The 27,954-nt window shown below is 40.6% G+C and overlaps 1 protein-coding gene across 6 annotated transcripts in view; it reads right to left on the minus strand.

Moving 5' to 3' along the window:
- SLC6A1 (solute carrier family 6 member 1) overlaps window positions 1-27,954 on the minus strand; it is a 135,069-nt gene that overhangs the window by 27,753 nt on the left and 79,362 nt on the right. For all 6 annotated transcript variants that reach the window (XM_043518619.1, XM_038410844.2, XM_043518617.1 and 3 more), the window contains 8 exons: window positions 21,318-21,738; window positions 20,515-20,646; window positions 18,760-18,860; window positions 12,225-12,334; window positions 11,963-12,095; window positions 9,014-9,148; window positions 8,788-8,891; window positions 8,293-8,417 (listed from right to left, as the gene is read on the minus strand). In XM_043518619.1, coding sequence (XP_043374554.1) covers window positions 8,293-8,417; window positions 8,788-8,891; window positions 9,014-9,148; window positions 11,963-12,095; window positions 12,225-12,334; window positions 18,760-18,860; window positions 20,515-20,646; window positions 21,318-21,555 — 1,078 coding nt within the window. In that variant the 5' untranslated portion in view covers window positions 21,556-21,738. The remainder of the gene's footprint in view (window positions 1-8,292; window positions 8,418-8,787; window positions 8,892-9,013; window positions 9,149-11,962; window positions 12,096-12,224; window positions 12,335-18,759; window positions 18,861-20,514; window positions 20,647-21,317; window positions 21,739-27,954) is intronic.

Genomic DNA, 27,954 nt, shown 5'->3' on the forward strand with positions numbered 1-27,954 from the left:
TCTAACTTCACTCCTAAAACCCAAGTCTCTGGCATGGTAGCACCATGCACTGCTTCTGGACCACTCTGATGGCTATTACCAGAGTCCCAGAGCACATCTGCATAAATCAAGCCACGCTCTGCCAATTTGTCTTCAGCACATTGTTAACGTTTTGATATAAACCATTACCTCAGTGAGCAAATTTGACTGTTTTCTCTACTATTTGTAAATGGTAACTTTAAACTATGGTGTTTCAAGTAATGGTCCAATAGGCTTAGCGAGAACAAGCAAAAATTCACATGGATTTTAGTGTGCAAAGGAGTTTCTCTTGCTATACCAAGCAGAAGGAAAGTTGTATTATTAACACTAAGTGTGTGTCAGAGCAATGTTCATGTACTTAAAGATGACTTAGAAGATACTGCAAAGGGCTTCTCATAAAATGAGCTCTGTGGACCCACAGTGTCAAATACAGTTATGGTGAGGGTTAAGGTCACTGGGCTCTGGATCTTTCTCCAGCCCCTGGAACACCAAGTCCAATATCATGGTAAGTTCCAGTCCAAGACCATTTCTGTTGCCAGAATTACATGAACAGCAGTAGAGTCATTTTTCAGAGTAGCAGCCATGTTAGTCTGTATCTGCAAAAAGAAAAGGAGTACTTGTGGCACCTTAGAGACTAACAAATTTATTTGAGCATAAGCTTTCCTGAGCTACAGCTCACTTCATCGGATGCAAGTCATTGCAATCCTGTAATAACAAGGATGTGAAGACCATATGACCATCTTCAGTTTCTAAGATTCTCTGGAAGGATGCAGAAATAATACTGTGTTTGAAGAATTATCGAAAAAAGACATTTACAAACTTTAAAAGTCCACCAATTGAACATAAAGGCCTGAAGGTCAGCAAACCTAAATTACAATGTAAAAGAGATTGCAAGACAATACGTTGTCTTAGGATAGCTAAAAATCTAAGGAGAGTGCATTTTATATAAGTATTTATTTACTAGTTTGCAATGGACAAGCTAGGGTAATGACAATTAAGTTATTACAATAAATCCATATTTAGAGACCTAAATAAAATTGACCTGTTTTTTAAATGCACTGAGGAACTGCAGCTACCACTGAAATGAATGATAGCAGCTGGTGCTGAGCACCTCTGAATAATCAAGCTATTTATTTAGGCCTGGATTCACAAAGGGACTTTAAGCATTGCAATGCTCAGTGTCACAATTTTTAGGTGTCTAGAAAACACAGGAACAACACTGCAATTCACAAAGCCTGAGTTAGACACCTAGGCTCCCTATACAATACATTGGGGGAGAGATATTTAAGCATGGTAGGTGGGTAACTGCCTAAGTTAGCCAGTGGGAGAATCTGATGACAGAGGTACGTCTTAAGCCCTGCCCCTCTCATGGAGATAGGCTGCCAAGAAGCACTTATCTCTGTTTGCAATCCATGAACTCCTCCCCTGGAGTCAGGTGGCTTAGGCCCGCAAGCAGTTTCTTGTGAAAGTTGGTGAGGTCCCTGCCACGCTCCACAGAGAACTGCCAGAGGAGGTGGGGGTGATGCTGCCCATCTTAGAACCTTTAGTGTAGTATTAATAGGACTTACCTGAGATGTAGGAGACTAAGGTTCAGTTCCCTCCACTACCTGAGGGGGAGAAAGGATTTGAACAGAGGTCTCCCACACCCCTAACAGAATATTCTAACCACTGAGCCTTGGGATCTTCTGATGGAAAGTCGTTGGAGTTGCAGGGACTGGATCCTGGGTCTTCCAAGATGGGTGCCCCAACCACCAGGCTTCAGAGTGATGCTCACTCTCTCTCTAGCCCAAGGACAATTTAATTATTTATCCACAGTGGAACAACTTCAACAGGAGAGTTTGAGGGAGCCCCTCCTAGCACAATGGGTAGAGCACTCACCTGAGAAAAAGACCCCTGTTCAAATCCTCTTGCCTCCTCAGACAGAGGGGGGAATTAAACCTGAGTCTCGCACATCCCAAGGCAGTGCACTAACCACTGGGATAACAGTTATAAGCAGGATATGGCCGCCACCACCTCTGGCCTGATTTTGAACAAGACCTGATCCAGTAGGCGGTGACTGAGCGTGAGTATTGGATCAGGTCCTGCACATGAGCTAGGCGGACAAATGCCTGTCTTCCCCTGCTCTGTGGATGGCTCTGGGACTTAGGCATGAGACAGACGACTGGATGCCTAGAGTGAGGCAGCAGTGCAGTTGCCCAAACACAGGAAGGCAGTCTTACTGCAAACACATAGGCACCAAGTGAGTTTAGATAGCTATACTGTTCAGTGGCAGCCTAGCAGGACTTTTGTGGACCACAGTAGAGCCTAAAATGGGGACTTAAGTGCCTAAAGACCTTTGTGCTCTGAGCCTCAGATGCCTTAGAATGCATTTAGGAGCCTAATGTTTGGCACCCAGGTTTGGAATTGTTGGCAGCTGTTCACAGGCATCACTGGAAAACTTTACTCAGTCACATAGAAATCAAGTGCACAACTCAAGAAGGTTATTTCTCACACCACTGACTTTCACAGCCATCAAATGGGAACTTCACATGTCCTTACAGGTTTCTGGTTAATTCCTCTGTACTTATATTCTGCTTAAGACAGTTAATGTTCTTGGGATTCAAGTTCTATTCATTAGAAGACCAGAAGGTATTTATAATTGGTTAGTCATAACAACATGGTAAGACATACTACTCTGGTGTCCCTCAACCAGTGACTTACAGTTATCAGCATGTTCCTCCTTGAGGTTACAGTTGCTGTTTATCTGTATGGATCTGGCATGGCAACTGAGTCATGGCAAGCATCAATTCTAGTAAGCTAAGCTTTTTCACTTGAGGTCAAGTCAGTGAATTTCAAGCAAATACAACAGATTCCTGCTAACCAGGAGACCCAGCTTATTATTTTAATAAAACAACTGTCCGGATAAGGGGCCCAATCCTGTTCCCACTGCTAATAGAAGTTTTGCCATTGACTTGGAGAGCCACAGGATCATGTCCCTAGAAAATAAGTCAGAAAGGAAAAACTAATGACCGGATTGGAAAGTCTGACAATGAAATAATAAGAGTAAAAACAGACAAATGGAACTGATTGTCACGCATTTCATCCGTATTTATTCTACTTTGGGAACCACCACAGCAAAGGGTTGGTGCTCAGATTTTCACACCTGTTTAACACCCAGTTAAGCACCAGACTGCCTGAACGTGTCCCCATTTGTTAATATTGTCTCCTGTAAGTAGCAGTTCCTGTCATCCATTCTCCTTAGCACAAGCTGAATCCCTAGTAGGTGCTCTAAGAGCTGGGTTTGCTAGTAAGTGACTCAGTTAGGCAGTCATCCCATTCAGTGTTAACTGCTTTAGGGGCCTATACTGGACTGGACTGCCTTGAGAAACTTGAAACAATTCATATTCATCTCTCTCTCTTTCTGTATAAGGTGCAACTGAGTTAACAAGGAGCTGAAGGACCTAATGGGGAAATATTAAATATGTTGATAATTGTGATCAATAATTTGTCAATAATCAGTAACAAATTAATAAATAACCAATAAACAATAGAATGTTTCATGCAATTACAAGTTCAATGAGTAACATTCCCTCAAGTTCAGATTTGTTCAACAACAACTGACTTGGGATAAGTCAGCTTTGATTGGATGTATTAATCAAACAGTTAGTAAGACAACACACGCACAGAGAGGCATATAATTAATAAAAGCTATGGAAGAACATCCCTGTAGTTTCTCATACAGAATCATAGAATATTAGGGTTGGAAGAGACCTCAGGAGGTCATCTAGTCCAATCCCCTGCTCAAAGCAGGACCAACACCAACTAAATCATCCCAGCCAGGGCTTTATCAAGCCAGGCCTTAAAAACCTCAAAGGATGGAGATTCCACTACCTCCCTAGGTAACCCATTCCAGTGCTTCACCACTCTCCTAGTGAAACAGTGTTTCCTAATATCCACTCTAGACCTCCCCCACTGAAACTTGAGACCATTGCTTCTTGTTCTGTCATTTGCCACCAGTGAGAACAACCTAGCTCCATCCTCTTTGGAACTCCTCTTCAGGTCATTGAAGGCTGCTGTCAAATCCCTCCTCACTCTTCTCTTCTGCAGACTAAATAAGTCCAGTTCCCTCAGCCTCTCCTCATAAGTCATGTGCCCCAGCCTCCTAATAATTTTCATTGCCCTCCATTGGACTCTCTCCAATTTGTCCACATCCCTTCTGTAGTGGGAGGCAGGGAGCAAAACGGGACGCAATACTCCAAGTTTCATAGTAGCAGCCGTCTTAGTCTGTATTCGCAAAAAGAAAAGGAGTACTTGTGGCACCTTAGAGACTAACAAATTTGTTAGTCTCTAAGGTGCCACAAGTACTCCTTTTCTTTTTGCGAATACTCCAAGTGTGGCCTCACCAGTGCCAAATAGAGGGGAATAATCACTTCCCTCCATCTGCTGGCAATGCTCCTACTAATGCAGCCAAATATGCCGTTAGCCTTCCTGGCAACAAGGACACTGCTGACTCATATCCAGCTTCTCATCCACTGTAATCCCCAGTTCCTTTTCTGCAGAATTGCTGCTTAGCCAGTCGGTCCCCAGCCTGTAGCAGTGCATGGGATTCTTCCTTCCTAAGTGCAAGACTCTACACTTGTCCTTGTTGAACCTCAGCAGATTTCTTTTGGCCCAATCTTCCAATTTGTCTAGGTCACTCTGAACCCTATCCCTACGCTCCAGCTTATCTATCTCTCCCCCCAGTTTAGTGTCATCTGAAAACTTGCTGAGGGTGCAATTAATACATTCATCCAGATCATTAATAAAAATGAAGAAAAGCGGCCCCAGGATCAACCCCCGGGACACTCCGTTTGATACTGGTGCCAACTAGACATCGAGCTCTTAATCACTATCCGTTAAGCCTGACAATCGAGCCAGCTTTCTATCCACCTTATAGTCCATTCATCCAATCCATACTTGTTTAACTTGCTGGCAAGAATACTGTGGGACACTGTATCAAAAGCTTTACTAAAGTCAAGATATATCACATTCACTGCTTTCCCCATATCCACAGAGCTAGTTATCTCATCATAGAAGGTAATCAGGTTGGTCAGGCATGACTTGCCCTTGGTGAATCCATGTTGACTGTTCTTGATCACCTTCCTCTCCTCCAAGTGCTTCAAAATGGATTCCTTGAGGACCTGCTCCATGATTTTGCTGAGGACTGAAGTGAGGCTGACCGGTCTTTCTTCCCTTTTTAAAATATGGGTATTACATTTGCCTTTTTCCAATCATCCGGGACCTCCCCCAGTCGCCACAAATTTTTAGAGATAATGGCCAATGGCTCTGCAATCACATCAGCCAACTTTCTCAGCACCCTTGCATGCATTAGATCTGGACCAGCTTTTCTAAATAGTCCTTAACTGGTTCTTTTGCCACTGAGGGTTGCTCACCTCCTTCTCATACTGTGTTGCCCAATGCAGCAGTCTGGGAGCTGGCCTTGTCTGTGAAGACTGAGGCAAAAAAAGCATTGAGTACTTCAGCTTTTTCCACATCATGTGTCACTAGGTTGCCTCCCCCATTCAGTAAGGGTCTCACACTTTCCCTGACCTTCTTCTTGTTGCTAACATACCTGTCAAAACCCTTCTTGTTACCCTTCACATCCCTTGCTAGCTGCAACTCCAGTCGTTCCTTGGCCTTCCTGATTACACCACTGCATGCTTGAGCAATATTTTTATATTCCTCCCTAGTCATCTGTCCATATTTCCATGTCTTGTAAGCTTCCTTTTTGAGTTTAAGCTCACCAAAGATTTTACTGTTAAAGTCAAGTTGATCGCCTGCCATATTTGCTATTCTTTCTGCACATTGGTGTCGTTTGTTCCTGCGCCCTCAATAAGGCGTCTTTAAAATACAGCCAGCTCTCCTGGACTCCTTTCCCCCTCATATTAGCCTCCCAGGGGATCCTGCCAATCAGTTCCCTAAGAGAGTCAAAGTCTGCTTTTCTGAAGTTCGGGAGAGTATTTTGCTACTCTCCTTTCTTCCTTTTGTGAGGATCCTGAACTCAACCATCTCATGGTCACTGCTGCCTAGGTTGTCACCCACTTCTACTTCCCCTACCAATTCTTCCCTGTTGTAAGCCGCAGGTCAAGAGGAGCATGGCCCCTAGTTGGTTCCTCCAGTAGTTGCACCAAGAAGTTGTCCCCAACACTCTCCAAAAACTTCCTGGATTGTCTGTGCATTGCTGTATTGCTCTCCCAGCAGATGTCAGGGTGATTGAAGTCCCCCATTAGAACCAGGGCCTGTGATCTGGAAACTTCAGTTAGTAGTCCAAAGAAAGCCTCGTCTACCTCATCCTTCTGATATGGTGGTCTATAGCACACGCCCACCATGACATCACTCTTGTTGTACTCGTCTCTAAACTTAACCCAAAGACTCTCAACAGGCTTTTCTCTGTTTTCATACTGGAGCTCTGAGCAATCATACCACTCTCTTACATAGAATGCAACTCCTCCCATATCTGTCCTTCCTGAACAGTTTATATCCACAGGACATGTCCAGTCTGAAGGATGGTCTTTCTTCCTCATAATTTCTTGGGGGTAATTATATCCTTGTTACCCTTCATTGTTTATTATTCTGGCCAGGGCTGTCCTTAGGCATATGCAGCATATGCCGCTGCGTAGGGCACCCAAAAATTTGGGGAACCCCTGGGTCTTAGTGTCCACCCACCCACCTGTTCCTATCCCTGTTCTGACTCTTCCTGCAGGTTCCCAACACAGCTGGCTACTGCAGCCTGTTGAGTCTTCCTCCAGAGGGGATCTAGTACTTAAAAGTGAAAAAGCCTTCCAGCCTGCCAGACCTATTAGCACAACATTGAAACTGTTAAAGGGCCATTCAAGTGGTAATGACAGGTTTCAGAGTAGCAGCCCTGTTAGTCTGTATTCGCAAAAAGAAAAGGAGTACTTGTGGCACCTTAGAGATTAACAAATTTATTTGAGCATAAGCTTTCATGAGCTACAGCTCACTTCATCAGATGCATTTGGTGCATTTTTCCACCAAATGCATCCGATGAAGTGAGCTGTAGCTCACGAAAGCTTATGCTCAAGTGGTAATGAAGCCCTTTAGCAGGCATTTGCCAACCCCCAGGTAAATACTGTCAGTTTCTTAATTTACTGACAAAAACAGTTGTGCATTACTGCAATATTTACTTTATTCAGAACATGTTAGTCTACAGGACCTTAGTTTAAAATTTGCTTTAAAATATTTCATTAGTGTGTTGCTGAAGATTATAAAATCACATCTCTAAAAAATCCTTGCATAGATGTTTAGATGCACAATCTAAGTATTCATGTTTAGCCTTAAATGCTTGGATCGTCAGACATAGTTTTTAAAATAAATTCTTTAAAAGACCACCCTTATCTAAAATACACATAGGAGCGCAGGTTGCCGTCGGGCATAGGGGCACCAGTTTAATAATACTGCATAGGGCACCATAAATCCTAAGAAGAAAAGGAGTACTTGTGGCACCTTAGAGACTAACAAATTTATTTGAGCATAAGCTTTCGTAGCTACACAAAATATATATACACTCAAATAAATGTTAGTCTCTAAGGTGCCACAAGTACTCCTTTTCTTTTTGCAAATACAGACTAACACGGCTGCTACTCTGAAACCGGTCATAAATCCTAAGGATGACCCTGATTCTGGCCCCTGATGATTGCCTCTTTTGGTACACACAGGTTGTGAAAATGTTTGGAACAAAAATGGTGAAACCAGACTTATTTTGTTGGAAACTCAAAGTAGGATCGTGGAAAACTTTCTCAATATCACAAGTTTTCTGAGTGAACCTGGGATGATTCATGGTTTAGCTCCAGACCAGGTGGAAACATGGATATTTCAACTAATCTTCACTTTTATTTTTAGTTCATTGAAATAAACTAAGCAAAATCTCAACAGGTATTTCCAAAGTTCCCTGTTCCATTGCAACTTTCCGCCTGTCTCAACACCTGCTAGTTAGTCCTTTCATGTGTCCTTTACTGGATAATGTAATCCGTTATAAATCTTGGCGTTAGTACATTGTTAAATTACATTTCAAAATAGGTTAATGGTTACTACACAATGAAATTGCTTTCTTCATTAGACATCTTTATCTTAACTGCAAAACAGCATGGGAGTCTTGCGCTCCAGCAAGTCCTATAATCTTTCTTGGACTATCTTAAATGTGAACAAATAATTAAATGGAATTATTGGATAAAATATATATTGCTGCAAACAGACTAATGGATGCCACTGAATTGCTTAAAGAAATAGGTTGCCTACCTGATGCTGCAACATCTTCAAGAGGCCTCTTTGTGACATTAGCCATGAATCCAACAATGGAGAAGATGACAAAGCCAGCAAACATACTTGTGCATGAATTTATGCAGCACACTATGATGGAATCCCTGAAACAAAGAAAGAGGTACATTAGACTAATAAATCAAGTAATATTGATTACCTTCCAGTATTTCTATTATCCTCACTGAGAGATGGTCTTATGGTTAAGGCACTTGACTGGGGACTCAGCACTTCTGGATTCAGTTCTTTGACATACTTTCTCTGTGACCTTGGACAAGTCACATAATTTCTCTGGGCCTCAATTCGCTATGAGTAAAATTGGGATACTACTACTTTGCGCTTTTCTATTTAGATTCTTTGATCTTAGGACCCAGAAATGTTTCTTGCTACATATTTGTACAGCCCCCAGCACAGTGGGGCCCTGATCTCAGTAGGGATGTCTAAGTCCTACTATAATACATATAACAATACATTTACCTGTAAACATTGTTATGGAAAGGGTTGTAACTTCCAAGAGCAATCAGTGAACCAAGACCCAAACCATAGGAGAAAAAAATCTGAGTGGCAGCATCGAGCCAGACCTAATTGGAGAAAGCAAGTTTTTTTTACTATGTGTAGATGTACACTTTGGTGGCTGCTTAGGTACTTTGTTAATGGTGAGCAATTAGTATGGAACTTTGGTTTACAAGGATTAAATGTTTACCTCAGAATCAGAAAGCTTACTGAAGTTAGGAGTGATATAGAATAAAATGCCTTCCTTTGCCCCAGGCAGTGTCACTCCACGGAAGAACAGGATAATCAGCATGATGTATGGATAAGTAGCAGAGAAATATACCACCTAATAGAAAGAAACAAGGAATTGTAAGCATGGAGATAGAATGGGCTCTTTGCATTAACTTTCAGTAGCTTTAGCTATTTGCTTCACAAAAATATAGTGATAGGAATCCAGATTTGTTTTTCAATCTGCAATACTGGGCAAGGATCAAATTTGGTGGGGAAGTGATGATATACTGCTCTGTATCCCCACACACCAGGTCCAGAATCCTCTACTTACCAAATGTAAATAACATTCCCCTCCAACTGCTCTGCCACCCGCTCTTAGGGCCAGAGGTTGGGGAGAGGTCAGGGTTGCACCTGAGGCACTGGTTCACACTGCTCTTGACCTCATTGCTGGCAGTGTGAGCACCAGCACTGCCATGCAGAGCTCATCCTGGAGGAGAGCACCGTATGCCTCTGTTCTTCCCATCCCGTGAGCTCTATCCCTGCTAGGAGGGATCTGCTCCTACATCAGGAAGAGGGGAGAGGTGGAAGACATTTGTTGGTGACAGAATTGCCCTGCAGTGGATCTTGACATCATCTGGCTCCCAAAAGCCCTGGGATAGGTTGTTGGGAAGTCAGGCCACAAAAATGGATTGGCTGCCTCCTTGGAAAGTATGAAAGGAGGAGGAAAAGGGAAATTCTGGATTGCACCCATTTTCTTTGAACAGGCTAAATCCAACTATCAGCTTAACCTGAAAGTGGAGCATGGCTCTTACTGACCAGTAAGAAGACCTTCAGTTGGCCACATCAAAGTTTATGTGCGAAGTTCACTTAAGTGCAGTATGGTAACATCACTAGAGTGGAGTCTGAATCTGACAACTATACTATGGCTATGTCTTCACTACCGCTGGATCGATGCACCAGGGGTTGATTTAGCAGGTCTAGCGAACACCCACTAAATTGATGGCAGAGCACTCTCCAGTCAACCCCGGTACTCCACCTAGAACAAGAAGAGTAAGGTAAGTCAATGGGAGAGTGTCTCCCATTGACCCAGCGCTGTGTAGACACTGCAGTAAGTCAACCTAAGCTACGTCGACTTAAGTTGACTTACCACAGTAGCGTAGACATAGCCTAGTTCTCTTTTCAGATAAGTGACAAATCATCTGCACGTTGTCATCAGTCTATATGAAGGGAGAAAACATACACTTAACAGTCGCTAAATTAGCTCCTTTCAGTTATCTGTATTTTGCTGCCTAATGATAGTGTTTTATATCTTGTTGGTGTGCCAAATCCTGGTCCCCTGCACAAAGGCCAATGTCCTATGTGGGGACTGATGGTGTAGAATCCTGCACCCCAACCCAGCAGTAGGCTGCAGCTTTTGCTACAGACAACGAGCTGCAGCAGACATACCTCCATGGCACTTCTTCCTGGGACTTGCTAATTTGGGGAGGTGTTTTTTAGTCACAGAAGGGGTAGTGGGCACAACATAAGAAGACGGTGAAGCCCAAGGGTCTATGCTAAATGCTGTTCCCAGTCCCAGGCCATCCCCAGTGAAGTAGGGAGGGAGTAGTCCTTACCTTCCCTGAAGCACAATGACAGCAATTTTGACTGGCCCCAGCAAGGGCTGTGCAAGGGGGAAAGGCTCTTTGTACCTTTTCCAACCCAGTGTGCAGCTGCATAAAGGCCAGGCCCTAGAATTATACTGTAGCTACATTTCAAATTCATGTAGTTAATGTACAGTGAATGTAGTTTTTGGTAAATACACTGAAATTATATTATCACCACCAGCGGATATTCATAATATAGGTACATAGTAATGAGAATACAGAAGTGTTGGAAAGTGTAAGTCCTAGTGGCAGAGTTAAGGTTTAACATAAGTACTTAATTATCTAGTATGGGATTTATAAGTATTAATGGTCACAGAAGACCCTGAATGAGAATTTCAAAACTGTTGCATGTTTCAATTTTTTTTTTGCCTGATTCTCATGTATTCTAAGGCTGTTTTAGCCTGCCCGGCAGGCAAAAGGGGCCTCAAACTGGATGTTACCAACCTGCTCCCCTTTACACTGCCATTGTGGTGCAAAGAAGCCTTAGGGTAGCTAAGAATCAAGTCCTTAAACTATAACCCCCCCCCCACACACATCCAGCTGCTTCATTAAGCAGGCACTTACTTTTTGATCCAAAGTATGAAGTTGTGAATTTCTTCTTATGCACAGGATTTTGTGCAAAGTACAGGTGACAGGTACAGGTAGATTACTAAACATACTGGGCCAGATTCACCAACTGTGGTGCAGGGAGGTGTACATCACATCTACATGCATTTTACATGGTTTTAAATTGACCCATTTTTCATGAAGCTTTCCATTATTTTTGTATGGACATTTTTAGTCATTGTTTGCAGTGTTGTTGTAGCTGTGTTGATTCCAGGAGATGAATGGGCAACTGCCCACTTCATTTTAAGTGGAGTTCTACAACATGTGTGAACTCTTATGCTGAACAATCTGTCCCATTTTGTATTTAGCTTGGACACTCTAATTGCCTTCTCCAGAGTTGAAGAAGAGCTCTGTGAAGCTTGAAAGCTTGCCCCTTTCACCAATAGAGGTTGATGCTACAAAAGATATTCCCTCACCCATCTGGTGTCTCTCTCTCATTGTTAGTAATTATCAAGGAATTTTTGAATAATTATCAAAACCCTTCAGACACTGTTACAAAGAGATCCAAAGGTAAAAAAATGGAAGATTTTATAGTAAGGCAGCATTCAATATCTCAGAGGCATTTTCCAGCAAAATGGCTGTCACTAGTACATCTTACCGTATGAATTTTCAGAATACTTGGTTGAGCAAAATAGTCACAGTTTCAGTTTAAGAGAATGTACAACAGTTCTAAATCTTACCTTTCCTGTCCAGCCTACCCCCTTCCAGATGCAAAAATACACTAGAATCCAGGCAATTGCCAGTGTAATCGCTAATGGCCATCGGATTTGCCCTGGCTTTTCCAATCCATCTGTCATTTGGTGCATGTTGCGTCTAGAATCAGCAAAAAGAATGGTGCATTTGACAACTGCTTATTCCGAAGTGAGTATGTATATGTATTATAACAAGCTGAACTATGCATATGCACACAAATGATGTATAGAGAGATTCTGCTCTGCTTACTCCCAAAATTCGACCACAGCACTTGTCATGTTGGTGGTATTTGCTATACTGTAATTGGAGAAACAGCACTCTGTGTTCCATGAATTTCCACAGTGTCTCCAAGGAAGAGTCTATTTAAAAAGAAAAAATATGAGTCAAACTACTGACAATGTTTTACAAGTAAGAATTACTTCAGTTATATCCTCTGACTAGGAATGACAGCTGACTTGAAAACTAATGTAGGTTGAGTTCTGCACTGCACGCGTGTCCCTGGAGGAATGCCTGCCATAAAAGTTATTTAACTTCTTCTCTATTATATGAATCAAATGTAAAAATGTTTCCTCCTTTCTTCACCATATCAGCCAAAAATGTTTCAGAATCAGCTATGCCTCTCACAATGTGAGAGTGTATTGACAGTTCTTTAAGTTACGGCTGCTCTGGAGAGGACCTCAAGAGTCATTGTTACATTAAAGGTAATGAAATGTGACTATGGTTGAGCACACCATTTCCACAGGTTTCAGTTTTCTTCTCAGACTGAAGAGGAGAGATGTTTACAGGAACTTGAATTATAGCTGATATTTTCCAGTGGTATTTTATACATCACTGTTCCTTACTTTAAGAATTGATGTTTTGATAAAAACCAGAATCCAATGACTGAATATCTGTGCAAGTAATTTTGGACAATGTTGATCTCAATAAAATATATACCCTGTTGATAGTCATACTTTTGGAAGCCAATGATTTTATATGTTATTGCAGACTACTGCACATGTTACAGCATGCAGAGTGAGTTTATCCGAGACTTTACGGGAATTGAAAATCAAAATACTCCAATTTAGACCCCAATCCTACACTCCCAGCATATACCAGACTACTAACAACTTTGTCTTATGAAGAACATGTTATGTAAAATCCAGAAAATGGTATGTGCAAATAGAATATAGTCACAAACAAACAAACTTGCTTCTTTAGGAGGGCCAATTGCCCAGAGCTGAAAGCAATGTTGAGCAGAATTGAGTGGGAGGAAAAAATAAAAGTGTCGATACTTGGGAATTGTTTAAGAATGCTTTAAGAAAATGTTTAAGAAAGCTGAAAGGTATCAATGACAAAAAAAAATCTATGGCCTGTAAGGTTAAGGAAAATAGGAAGAAAGTCTTTAAATGCATCATCAACAAACAAAATCCTAATATTGGTATTGAATCATAGTCTCATAGAACCATAGGGTTAAGAAGGGACTTTAAGGTTCATGTAGTCTAACCCCCTGCCAAGACGTAGGATTTGTTGTGTCTAAACCATCCAAGACAGATGGCTATCCAGCCTCTTTTTGAAAACCTCCAGTGAAGAAACTTCCACAACTTCCCTAGACAGTCTGTTCCATTGTCCTATTGGTTTTACAGTTAGGAAGTTTTTCCTGAGATTTAATCTAAATCTACGATGCTATAATTTGAACCCATTGCCTCTTGTCCTGCCTTCTGTAGTAAGAGAGAACAATTTTTCTCCATCTTTCTAATGGCAGCCTTTCAAGTATTTTAAGATTGCTATCATGTCCCCTCTTAATCTCTTTTCCAAACTAACCATACCCAGTTCCTCCAGCCTTTGCTCATATGGCTTGCATTCCATCATGTTGATCATACTTGTCACTCACCTCTGGATCCTTTCCAGTTTCTCTAAGTCCTTTTTATACAGCAGTGACCAAAACTGGACACAGTACTCCATCTGAGGCCTAACCAGTGCCAAGTAGAGTGGTACTATCACCTCCGGTGACTTGAATGTTATGCCTCTGTTACTGCAACCCAAAATTGCATTTGATTTTTTTTGCAACAGCATTGCATTGATCACTCATGTTGAGGTTGTGACCTACCACAACTTCCAGATCCTTTTCAGCAGTGCTGCTGCCAAGCCAGTTATCCCACATTCTGTATTTGTGCATTTGGTTTATCTTCCCCAAGTGTAGCACCTTACATTTGTCTTCGTTGAATTTCATTTTGTTGTTTATAGCCCAGTTCTCCAATTTATCAAGATCCCTTTCAATTTTAGTTCTATCCTCCAAAATGTTTGCAACCTCCCCTAGTTTTGTGCCATTTGCAAATTTGATCAGTATACTCTCTATTCCTACATCCAGGTCATTAATAAAGATGTTAAATAACACTGGACCCAGAACAGATTTCTGTGGAACTGCACTTGAGACCTCCCTCCTATCTGACATTATACCATTAATAGTTACTTTTTGTTTGTAGCTGTATAACCAATTATGTATCCACTTAATGGTAGTTCCGCTGAGCCCCCATTTCTTTAGCTTACTTATGAGAATGTCACGTGGGACTGTGTCAAAAGTCTTGCTAAAGTCCAGATATATTATGTCCACTGCATTCCCCCTATCACCACACCAGTTACCTTGTCAAAGAAGGCAATCAAGCTGGTTTGGCATGATTTGTTCTTGTTAAATCCATGCTGGCTGTAGTGATCACCCCTTCATCCTCCAAGTGTTTGCAAATGGAATCTTTTACACATTGCTCTAGTAGGTTCCCAGGTATCAAGGTCAATATTATATTTGTTCAATATTAGATAATGATGGTACAATTGTCAATCATGAGTGAAAAAAGCAGAAGTTTTCAATAAATATTTATATTCTGTATTTGTAAAGAAGCAGGATGATGTATTCATATCTTACAGCGATAAGGAAATACTTTCTATTCCATTAATAACTGGGAAGGACATTAAACAGAAACTATTAAAGTCAAACCTTTTAAAATCAACAGGACACCCATGAGAATTAAAAGAATTGTCTGAGGGGCTCTCTGAATCACTAAAATTGATTATTAATAAATCTTGGAACTCTGGGAAAGTTCCAGAGAATTGGAAAAAACTTCATGTTGCACAAATATTTTAAAAAAGTTAATGGGATGACCTAGGACATTATAGGCTGGTTGGCCTGACATAAATGCCCAGGGCAAGATCATGAAAAGACTGATATGAGATGCAAGCAGTAAAGAAATAAAGGATGGTCAAGAAACAAATTTGATGCCTTTTTGAGATTACAGTTTTGATTGATAAAGGCTGCTGTATTGACTTAACAGACTTAGACTTTTGTAAAGCATTTGACTTAGTCCCATAAAAAAATCAGCACTACGCAAAATCAGTGTAGTGCAAATTAAATTGCTCAACAACAGGTTAGCTGATAAAAAGAACAGGAGCATAAGCTTTCGTGGGCTACAGCCCACTTCATCAGATGCATAGAATAGAACATATAGTAAGATATACATATTCCATTCTATGCTTCCGATGAAGTGGGCATATCTTACTATATGTTCCAGTCTCTGCATCTGATGAAGTGGGCTGTAGCCCATGAAAGCTTGTGCTCTAATAAATTTGTTAGTCTCTAAGGTGCCACAAGTACTCCTGTTCTTTTTGTGGAGACAGACTAACACAGCTGCTACTCTGAAACCTGGTTAGCTGATATATCTCAAAGTATAAATAAACGGGGAATTATCCTATGGGGTGTTTTTAGTGGGATTCTACAGGAACCTGTTCTTGACTCAATGCTATTCAATATTTTTATCAATAATCTTGAAGAAAATATAAAATCATTTCTAGTAAAATTTGCAGATCACACAAAAAATGGTGGAGAGGTAAATAATGATGAGGACAGGTCAGTTACACATAGTAATCTGGACTGTTTGGTCAAGTACACCTTTGTCTGAACAATGTGCACTTTAATACAGCTAAATGCCAGTCATATATCTTGCAACAAAGAACTTGTGTCACACTTACAGGATGGGAGACAATATTCTGAAATGGAGTGACACTGAAAACAACTTAGGGATAATGGTAGATAGCCAACTGGACAAGTAGGTAAGAGAACAAACACAATCTCTGGATGCATAAGAGGAGGAATTTCAAGTAGGAGTAGAGAGGTGGTATTATCTCTGTATACAGTATTAGCGCGGCCATTACTGAAATATCGTGTCCAGTTCTTAAGTCCCCATTTCAAAAATAATGTTGAAAAACTGGAAAGGGTTCAACAAAGAGCTGCAAGAATTATTCAAGGTCTGGAAAATATGCCTCATTGTGAGACACTCAAGAACCTCATTTTATTTAGTTTATCCAAGAGAAGGTTAAGAGGTAATTTGATTATGGTCTATAAATACCTACATGGGGAAAACATTTCTGATATTAGATGTAACAGAAAAAAGCATAATAAGATCCAGTGTTTGAAAGCTGAAGCTAGACCAATTCAGACTTATAATAAGGCCCATTTTTTTTTTTTTTTAGTGGTGAGGGTAACTGACCATTGGAACAACTCACTTAGGTACATGGTAGAATCTCTGTCACTTGCAGTCTTTAAATCAAGACGAAAAGATATGTTATAGCTGAAACAGACATTATGAGTTTGATGCAGAAATTACTGAGTGACGTTCTATGGCCTGTGTTATACAGGAGCTCCGACTAGATGACCATAATTGTCCCTTCTGGCCTTAAATCTATGAATCATGAAAACACCTTAAGTCCCTAACTAACGAGCTTGTCCAGAAACAAGATGCAAGTTCTGATGGAGTCTGTAGTCATTTCAATTTAGTGTGTTTGGAAAGTGGCTCTACCAAATTGTTTTTTCTACCCATTTTTTAAAATTTATAGAAAACAAAAGTTTCTTAAATATGAACTATAGAAAATAATGAGAAGCAAAGTAAAGCGTCCTTAGAAAAGCCAAGTCAAAAGAGACTAACGAAAGCTGCATTCAGAATTTCCATTGTGGCATGCACAATACTGAACAACAAAACATCAAAAAACTAAGCCAGATCCTTGGCTCTGCCATGGCCCCTTTCAGACACTTCAGTGGCACAAATTAGTCATACAGCTGGTTTAACTGATCTCCTTAAGTTTCCCCCTATGTAGATGATTCCTGGGTAGTGCAGAACCATACTTCTTGGGCCTCTGCATTGGTGGGGGGCATGGTTGGAGTACCACTGCACTTTGGCAATCCATGGCTTCCAAAAGACCTCTCTGGAGTTACAAACTGCCTTGAGGCTGCTCTAAAATGCACTGAGGGGAACTGAACCAATCTCAGGATTGGGGAACCACAAAGGTGCAGAGAAGCTATCTTTGTCCTCCCCCACTCAGTTTTCTGCTGAACAGAGCTTGGCCAGCCCAGAGTATCTGGGCTTCTATCTTATAACAACATGGCAGCATAGAGAAAAATATTTCTAAAGAGGCGTTGTTGTTCTGTGCTGACCAAGTGCTACATTGTTGTTTGTTTTTCTTTCTTTCTGTTCGGGGGAGGAGGGTGGAGTATCTTTGTAAATAAGGAACACAAGATCAGACCTGTTTTACCAATACTTGCTCTCATGAGAACTAAATGGAAGGCATCTCATACAATCTATAGATCACACATATGGGTAGAATACCACTTAAATTTCTATGAAATTCCATTCAGCATATAGTGGAAGAGAATTAGACTGCGCTCTACAAGACGTGTGTTGTCCTCAGGCAAAACTCTCATTCATTTTAATAGGAGTTTTGACTGGGTAATAACTTCATAAAAACTGCATGATTGGGTCCAGTTGTACAGCAATGGTGATTAATAATAAATATGAAATTAATAAGTCCAAAATTTCAATGTGCCAACTGTAGTTCCAGTTATAATAGACCTTTATTTTAGTGATATTGCTTGTTGACAAAAACAATACTCAACTTCAGAGCTCATTTAAATTTTTCAACTGAAATATTTTTCTGATGAAAAATAGGGTTTCGTTGAACACAATATTTTGCACGAAAATGTCTTTTGACAACATTTTTGGTCTCTTGACAGAATTTTGACAACACTTTTGAAATTTTAAAATGAAACAAAAACTTATGTCAAACTGAAATGTGTTTTGTTTCAGTTTTTGAAAACCAAAAACATTTTGAATTTCCTTCACCCCCATTTTCTGCCTTCTTTTTCCCCATTAAGTGCAACAAAATGAATAATGTATAAAGTTTTTTTCTCCATCACTTTTTCCTTTTTCCACTGTATCTTTTCAAAACTTTGTTAACATTGGAAAAGTTACAGAATGGCAAAAGGAAAAATGAAACAATGCAACATTGTCACTTTAACTTTTCCAAAATGTGAGAAGTTACAGAATAAAAAAGGAGAAAAGGGAAGATTAAAAAAAGAGATGGGTGTCTAAGGGACCCTAGACCTCATTCATTCCATGCAATCATGATTTAAAATAGAGAGAAAAAATCTGAAATTCCCATATATTGGAAATTTTTGGCTTTTATTAAAACTGAATCCAAATGAAATTTTCACCGAATTTCATTTTGTAATTTTTTTGAATGAAAAACTGAATAAATTTTTTTCATTCTAAATTTTTTTTGGGAAAAAGGGTTTTTTTGTGTGCTTTGTTTATGTTTTTTAAACTATCTCTACTTAAATAAAAGAGGTTCCATTCAATTTAGTTCTCAAAAAGATTATTTTTTAAATCCACAATGATGTTTATAAGGAGGTGGATTGGATTAAGCAGCTATCAGCAACAAGTTTTTGCTTCTTCTATTAAAACAAAAGTACACACACACTTACAGTAGTAAATGAATTATATAGGTAATATATGGCCCAAGAAATAATCACAATGTAGTAAATATTTAGCCAAAAGGACAGGACAGCAGCTGCTAACCCCACACCTGCAGGAAAACAAAACAAAACAAAACACAGTGAATATTAGAGATTTTTCTACTATTCTTGGCAATGTTTTTAACAACATCAGCACTAACACAAATGATGGCAGTTGGAAGGGGAAACATCATATGCAGAACAATTACATTGTATTGATTTATTGATCATGCACCCAGTTGAAACTCTAGAATTAACATTATAACAAGTGGACACTAATTTTGGGTGATTCATGTTTTGGGTGCCCAAACTGAGACACCTGATTCCTGATTTTGTGACATGATAAACACTTGCAGCTTCTATTGACTTCCACTGGAGTTGTGGTGCTTAGCACTTCTGAAAATTACAAAAACAAACATCTTCTAGATGCCTCTAATTGGCACCCAAAACTAGTGGGTAATTTTGAAAAATGAGACCTAGTTGTATGTGCAGTACTGTGTTTCAATACATATGAAAAGACTTCCAACCCACAACCCCACACACTCCGTCACACTGCTTCCTCAAGTAAGTCACCACACCTCAACCCTGGTACCTTAGAAAATACCTGTGGACATAGAATAAGTATCCCCCAGCAGCCAGCAAACTCAGGCTGTGTCGGACCAAAGGCAGGGAGCAGAGTTGTGGGCTATCCACTGAGAATGCGCCACCCTCAGCTCCCCACGGGAACCCCTTGAGGGACTGTATGACATTAAAACTGATCCCTCAGAGGTACATGGGACCCAAAGCATAAAAGACTGTCGACCAAAGTCAGTACTTTGAATTGTGCCTGGAGAAGTTCTGGGGTACATTGTAGAGCACAGATGTAATGTGTTATCTGGGAAACACCATTATGTAAGCTGTAACCTGCATCACCTGAATTTTCCAAGATGCTCTCCGGCTGTAGTCCTATTGCAGTAATCCAGACAAGAGGGGGACAAGGTGGAAGTAAGTATGGGGAAAGTCGCACACACAGATGGCAATGCAGGAAAGCTAAAACATGTACTGTAGTGTGGAGCAGAACTAACTTTTGAATACATATTTGAAACTTGTTTCATTTCAGGTTTCACTACTAACCCAAAGCCCTTGCTCTGGGTGCTGTGGTTTCATTTACAACCAAGACAAAACTCACAGTTTCTCATTGTTGGCATCTCAAACCAGGAAAAACTAAGAAGTTTGGACTAAGTTTTGCTCTGAGGTTCAAACTGAAAGTTATTCTACTGGGGCCTCTAGGCATTATTGTAATATAAGTAATAATATTAATAAATAATAGGGGCTGAAAACCCATATGAACCAGGATAAAAGGAGGTTGTCTGACACTGCTATGAACTGAAACCATTATGTTTTATACCTCCTTCACATAGTACTATTCAACACAATCTTTACTATTCTATATTTTGTCAGAAATATAAAATGTATAAGACTAAGTAAAACATTTATTCTGAGATTTTCAGATCTACTCAAGAAATTTGAATGCCCAACTTCTATAAATTTTAATGGAATCAGTTTCTAAATCCTTTACATGACTTTGAAAGTTTCAGCCCCATTTCAGAAAATCAGATGTTTCTTTTAAAAAATGAGCAAAGTAAAAATGAAGGAACATTGTATCTGCTCTGTAAGTGCTTTGAACAGCTTCTTTGACCTAGAAGTATCAGAAAGGTAGATATTAATACAAATCTCATACTGTACCTTTAAACATTGGAGCAAGCTTCCAGACTCCAAGGCCTCCTATAGATGTGAACTGACCAAGGGAACATTCCAAAAGAAATAGTGGAACTCCAGCAAAAATTAAAGTAAGGAAATATGGAATCAGGAATGCTCCTAAAAGGAATACAGTAAGTGGTCCATTACAGTGACAAGTCATCTTAAATCTACATTTTTATGAAGAGTCCAATACTTCCATAGCTATTATACAGCAGATTTTTTTTTAATTTTTATTTTGATTATTCAAAATTGCTAACATGCATGAGTGCTTTTCTGAACAACTAGTAGCCCTAAGAGGTACAAAGTCAAGGAGAAAAGGACTTCACCTAATATCATTTGGATTGCTTGCTTTTAAAATAATTCAGGTGGCACAAAGGGGAAGGAAAGTAGCTGGATCTGGCTGGATGAGAATTACCCTGCCATGGGGAAGCTCACAGTTGGTGTAGCCAGCCCTCGTGCCATCTCCCCACAAATTCAGCCCAGGTGTAGTGGGTGAGGAGGCGGCACTGCAATGTGCTCGGCTATGGTTAATTAAAGTTGCCAGGCCCCAGGCTGCTCTGACCTCCACAGGCCCCACAGCAGTGAAATCCACCCTGAGAATCAAGGAACTATAACCAGTTCCTTGATGGCACCCTTCCTGCCACACCAAGCAAACAATTTTTTTTTAATTTTTATTGATGGAAAAAAGATTAGCAGCAACTTATACTTTAATGTTAAAATGAAAATGTTGTGGGGCGTTCTAATCTAAATATATACTGCAGGCTACAAGCATAAAATAAAATGTGTACCTCCACCATTCTTGCCACAAAGGTATGGAAATCGCCACACATTCCCCAAGCCAATGGCATAACCCACACAGGACATAAGAAAGTCAAATCTTCCTTTCCAGGTGTCTCGGTCTGGAATATCTGTTTTCTTCTTCTGTACTTTCACTACCAAGGTTTTAGGCTTGTCATTGGTGATGGAAGCATCACTAAGTTCAGTGGAGATTTGTCCATCTGCAACTTTTGTTCCATTTGTTGCCATGTCTCTGGGTTTAGCTGGAGACGCTCTGGCAGGCAGACGAGAAATTTCAGCACCAGTCCACGTGGAGAGCAGCTTTGCGGCTCTTGATTACCCAACTAGGGGGGTAAGAGTTCAGCAAAATAAAAAAACGCTGGAATGGTTTGTGATCCAATCAAAACTCCCAGAATCAGTTTCTCTATTAATCTGTAAGACATAAGATCAAAACAGAATTCAGAGGTGCTTCTACTGTAACCTCTTGTTTGAGTGCTGATCCAAAGCTGATGAGACGATGTCCATTGATTTAATAGCCTTTAAATTGAGGCCTTTCCTTATGAAAGCTACTTTTGCTGTATGTTTTTTCTAAGGGCTTGATCCTGCCTTATGGGAGGTTTGGTGTTGACTCAATGGTAGCAGGATCAAAGGTAAAATAGAAAGAGAGAAAACATGAAACTACATAGTCAGCTTCAGATCTCATGCTTCTATAAACATGCATTAAACAATTCCAATAGCACAGCATAACATTTTTCAGAAAGTGATGGTATACACTGACTTTATCTTATGCTCCAAGAAAAGCAGCAGAGTGGTGGCAACAGTCATGAAAATTAAACAAAGGCTCTTCACACATCCCAAGTAATGCCCATGCTTTAATAAAGATAAGGAATATTTTGTCAGATAGAATTTGGAGCAGTTTCACCTGCAGAAAATAGGAGTTTAACATCAATTTACAGGTTGGTCAGGGGCTCAGTGTTTCCACATTCCAGTGCATAATTTTGCTCATAGACACGATGTGTCAATAATGAAATCGCTGCTTTAAGAGTTTAAAAGAGGAATGTTTTCATTGTTCAAATTTTAACAAATCAATGACATTGTACATTTACATATTAAAGATTTATTCCCATGATAATTGCAGGTTCTCTTTATTTGCAGGGAGCCATCATGACTATCCCAGAGTTATTTTCTACAGATAATTGCTGCCCTCTTATTATTAAGATGATGCATTTATAACAAAAAGAAAAGGAGTACTTGTGGCACCTTAGAGACTAACAAATTTATTTGAGCATAAGCCAATGAAGTGAGCTGTAGCTCACGAAAGCTTATGCTCAAATAAATTTGTTAGTCTCTAAGGTGCCACAAGTACTCCTTTTCTTTTTGCGAATACAGACTAACATGGCTGCTACTCTGAAACCTGCATTTATAACAGCACCTTTGATCCAGGAGACTCCCAAAGGAATTTGCAAATAGTAGGCTATATTGAACCACAAGGCTCAGCCCTTAAAAGCTGAAGTAAAGTAAGGCACACACTTACATTTCTTACAATTAACAGCTAGCATACAGAGCGCAGATGATTCACTCCACCTTGTATTTTAAGGCAACAGGCTATAATGATCACACCATCCTTGCCCTGTATTTTCTGGTATGGGTTACACCCTTGGGCCTTTTAAACAGCATTTGCTAGTACTGAATCAATCATTCTGCACAGCTTTACCATGTCCATGTTACTCTTTTGTGGCCTCGGTACACACAAGAGAAGCAGCAGAAAATAGGCATGACTGTACTATAAATAACTTGTGACATCTCCTGCAAAGTGCTAAGCATCTGCAATTCCTGTTGACTTCAATGTACCAGCCCCCCTTCATTTTCCATCCAGGTTCTCCCCAGCCAACCCATGGCTTGGACCTTACCACCCTCCCCCCTCGTAAGAGGGTTCAGGTGAGCTATAAGAATGAGGTAGGATTGGCTCTCTGCCATACCAATCATAGGTGTCCCCAACCCACCTCCTCTGTTCTGTTCCTTTGAAAAAAAATCACAAAACTTCAAAAACAGACTCCAGCGAGAGACTGCTGAATTGGAATTAATTTGCAAACTGGATACAATTAACTTAGGCTTGAACAGAGACTGGGAGTGGATGAGTCATTACACAAAGTAAAACTATTTCGCCATGGTATTTCTCCCCCCCACCCCACCCCCCACTGTTCCTCAGACATTCTTGTTAACTGCTGGAAATGGCCCACCTTGCTTGTCACCATGAAAGGTTTTCCTCCTTCTCCCCCACCCCCCCGCTGGTGATGGCTCATCTTAAGTGATCACTCTCCTTACAGTGTGTATTATAAAACCCATTGTTTCATGTTCTCTCTGTGTGTATATAAATCTCCCCACTGTATTTTCCACTGAATGCATCCGATGAAGTGAGCTGTAGCTCACGAAAGCTTATGCTCAAATAAATTTGTTAGTCTCTAAGGTGCCACAAGTACTCCTTTTCTTTTTGTGAATACAGACTAACATGGCTGCTACTCTGAAATTTATCCAGCACCTCCTTTTAAGTCCTTTACCAGGCTATTTATCTGGTCACTGGATGCCTTCCTTATGAAGTACCTGCACTGGACTTCCGCCCCACATTTACAAAATAAGTTGTGACATATAGCCTACCACCTTTTCTTTTTACCAAAAAAAGTCTTCCCTGACACCAGCTGTGGGGAAGGTGAAAAAAACCTCACCCCACCACAGCCAATCTGGTGGTGTGAGAAAAATTCCTTCCCAGCCCCACCTAAAAAGAAGCAACTCGCACAATACCCACAGGAGGGCCTAACCCAACCTAGTATTCGCCACCTCTAGGGGAGGGAGGGTGCTGCCTTGCCTGCGTATGGAAAAAGGGGCTTCCAACACCCAGGGCTTGCACCTTTATAGTCTTCCAACCTCACATTCCTGGGGGGGAGGGGAAGTCAGCGCTGCAAAGCTGACCACCATTCACCTTTTGAAGCAGTTTCTGATCTCATGTCTCTCCTCTCCCCCCTCCCCACCCACACTATAAAGCAATGCTGCCTTCCCTTGACAAGCCCAGATAATGTTCCCCCCACTTTAAGTGTGGTGCGGTCATTTCTTCCATCACAAATTCACACAACTTTATCATTGCAGGATGACTGCTTGTGAGTGCTTTGCTTCTCAGATTCATTCTTTATAGTTTCCAGGCACATGACTTTTTTGGGTTTTATTATCCACATACAGAAAGAAGAAAACTGCCTGTGTCAGTCAATAGAAAAAAAATCAGAAGAGACATTTGGGCTTATTAACCTGAACATTTGTTTTAAAACTTTCACTTTAAAATAGCAATATCTGTGCTGTGGATACAATGGTCCAAATTCCCCCTTCGATAGCTCAACTGAAGTCAGGGGAGTAATTAATTTGGCCCAGTATTCCCTGATTCTGGCAAAAAATAATTTTTGGGGGCTAGTTAAATATGCACAAATGGTAAAATATTCACCCTACTCCGTTATTTTGTAGGATTAAGGTTGAGATTTTCCCAGGAGCCTTTATGGAGACAGGTGTCCAAATCTGTGCCCATCTCTCTTAGGCTGAAATTTTCAAAGGAACTCAAGTGATTTGGAAAGTCTGTCTCAGGACAATGTGATGGTTTTCTGAATATGGGTGTGATGCTTACGACAATAAGGAATCAAAATTCCAACTACAGTCAACCACAGGGTGGGAAGATGTTAAATAACCTTAAACTGAGCAAGCTTGGGAACCCAATGCACTTCAACCAATGCACTTCAGTCCTGACCTATAACAACTTGTGTCATTGTTCCAGTCTGCGACCACAATGGCTGAGATGGGTGTGATTTGCCTTTCGTGCCCCCTCAAACAGTTCTTTGGATGCCATTTGAATGACCTGCATTGTGACCACATTCCTGAAGCATGGCTATTAGAGAGTTTAGCACAAACTGCAGCCAAGGTAATGTAAATAAATCGGGGAGGGGAGGGACAGGAAAGAGGGAGTGCACTATATTGCCACTTAATTAACAAAGGCATTAAATCCCCTTCTCCAAAGCTGCAAAGAGCTGTATTTCAAGGGTGCAAGAACTGGCCTCATACGACTCAAGCACACAGTGATATCAGCAACCTCTGTTACAAATAGTACCCAAAATCGAGACGGTAGGATATGGAACCAATATGCTCTAGGAATTATTTTGGGGAAGATCTGTAGCCGGTGTTATACAAGAATCAGATCAGATTATCACAGTGGTTCCTTTTGACCTTGGAATCTATGAAACTGAAACACATACACAAGCATATGAAAAACCAAAGCTTCCTTTTAATGAACAAGCCCTCTATGTCAAGGATTCCATTAGCTTCACCCCATACTGTCCACTGTGTCCCTCACTGGAGTGTAACAGCTCCTAGGTCCTGGCTCAAGGCCATGTTCTAGCAGCTTAGCTCTATGAAATTCTAAAGAAACATTGCCTTAAACACACGCATGCACACAGTTGGCCTGATCTAACTTTCATTGCCTCTTTCCATTGACTTGAGTGGTAGCCGAATTAAGCCTATTGTGAAAACTTTTGTTAGAATTCTATTTCTACTGGTGAACTATGTTCAAAGGATAGGTTTCAGAGTAGCAGCAAACTATGTGTAAGCAACATACCAAAGTAGACTTGGTGCATGAAACTGGGATTGCTGAATCTATTCAAATTGGTCACCGCCCACACCATGATATCCACAAGCAAGCTCCTCTTAGGGCCAAAATATCATAACGTCATTTACTGCCTGCATAAATGACCTCTTTACTATGCAATACACATATGCAAAATATGATGGTATACTGCATGTACTATTTTACCACACATATTCATTTGGGCCAGATTTTGAAGGGTACTTAGGTGCCTAAAGATGAAGATAGGGACCTAGTGGGATTTTCAGAAGTCCCCGACTCCTATCAATAGCACTTCTGAAAATCCTCCTAAGTTCCTAACTGCATGTTAAGCACCTAGATACCTTTGTACATCTGGCCCTTTGTGGAACTCCTGGTAACGGATGTGATAATATTCATTTTTAAACATTATGTAGAATAATAGGTAGCACTTTGGACCAAATTTTCAAGTGTAAATTCATTGGATGACCCTGAAAGAACAACAAAAATATACTTGTATGTTATATGCTCACCTGTAATTGTGAATGCTTTGTAAGTACACTGTAACTACATCTTCTTACAGATTACTGGGTAACTGCATATTGGACTAAATGTCCTTGTTGTCTGTGTATGAGCAATATTTAATCACCCAAAATAAAATAAAATCCATTGTTGTATACCATATGTTTTTGAATCTGTATTGTGACAAAGTTCCTGCTCTACCTTAGTGGGTCTTGTGCTTATTGGCGGATTTGCTCGCCTTGGAGCTTCACGGCAGCCCTCAGCTTGGCTGTTTTTCTGAATCCACAGTCCAGGTCGACTCCTCCTGTGTCTGACCAGGAGTTCGGAGGATTTGGGGGGAACCCGGGCCCGCCCTCTACTCCGGGTTCTAGCCCAGGGCCCTGTGGAATGCAGCTGTCTAGAGTGTCTCCTGGAACAGCTGTGCGACAGCTACAACTCCCTGGGCTACTTCCCCATGGCCTCCTCCCAACACCTTCTTTATCCTCACCATAGGACCTTTCTCCTGGTGTCTGATAATGCTTGTACACCTCAGTCCTCCAACAGTCCACGTTCTCACTCTCAGCTCCTAGTGCCTCTTGCTCCCAGCTCCTCACACGCACACCACAAACTGAAGTGAGCTCCTTTTTAAAACCCAGATGCCCTGATTAGCCTGCCTTAACTAATTCTAGCAGCTTCTTGATTGGCTGCAGGTATTCTAATCAGCCTGTCTTAATTGTCTCCAGAAGGTTCCTGATTGTTCTGGAAACTTCCCTGTTACCTTACCCAGGGAAAAGGGACCTACTTAGCTTGGGGCTGATGTATCTGCCTTCTATTACTCGCCTATAGCCATCTGGCCCGACCCTGTCACAATATCTATGATTTCTGTAGGAGCTATGTAAAGACAAGCAAACAATCGTGAAACATCTTTGGAATATCTGCTAAACATTTCCATGCATAATAGTCCAGACCCTTTGCTAGTATTAATAGGTGTCACTTTTTTGGGTAGAGCTGTGCCTATTTACATGAACAGAAGATCTGGCATCCTGTATTGTTTGATGGACTACATGATTTACATTTCCCACTATAAATCTTGGAACTTCTCACAGCCACCAGTAGTGAAGGAAATGCAGTTGAATGTGCAAGTCTCAGTAGGCAATTATTTGGATTTGTAATGCTCTATTCCTGAATGCCCATTCTTTTGAATTCTTTTGGGGGGCAAAACTCAAACCGTAGACTGGTCTTGCTAAATGGACATTTTTTACATTTTTAAAAAAAATTAGCCTATTGTGTATTAAAGTTATTCTCCTTGCAACCTGCCATCCAGTTTAGAGGAGAGGCATAAATGTGCATTCTAGGTATCATATCTGACACTAACCACCTAAGTAATCACTTGTTTTAGGCAAATGCAGATGTGCACTCTTCAAAAGGTAAGTAATAATAAAGCATGGACAGGCCATTCACTTATTTAAAACCTAAGGGCTATTTCAAATCTAAGGCTCCAACACTGTAAGGAACTC

This window comes from Dermochelys coriacea, chromosome 7, assembly GCF_009764565.3.
Source record: "Dermochelys coriacea isolate rDerCor1 chromosome 7, rDerCor1.pri.v4, whole genome shotgun sequence".
NCBI classification, from domain to species: Eukaryota; Metazoa; Chordata; order Testudines; family Dermochelyidae; genus Dermochelys; species Dermochelys coriacea.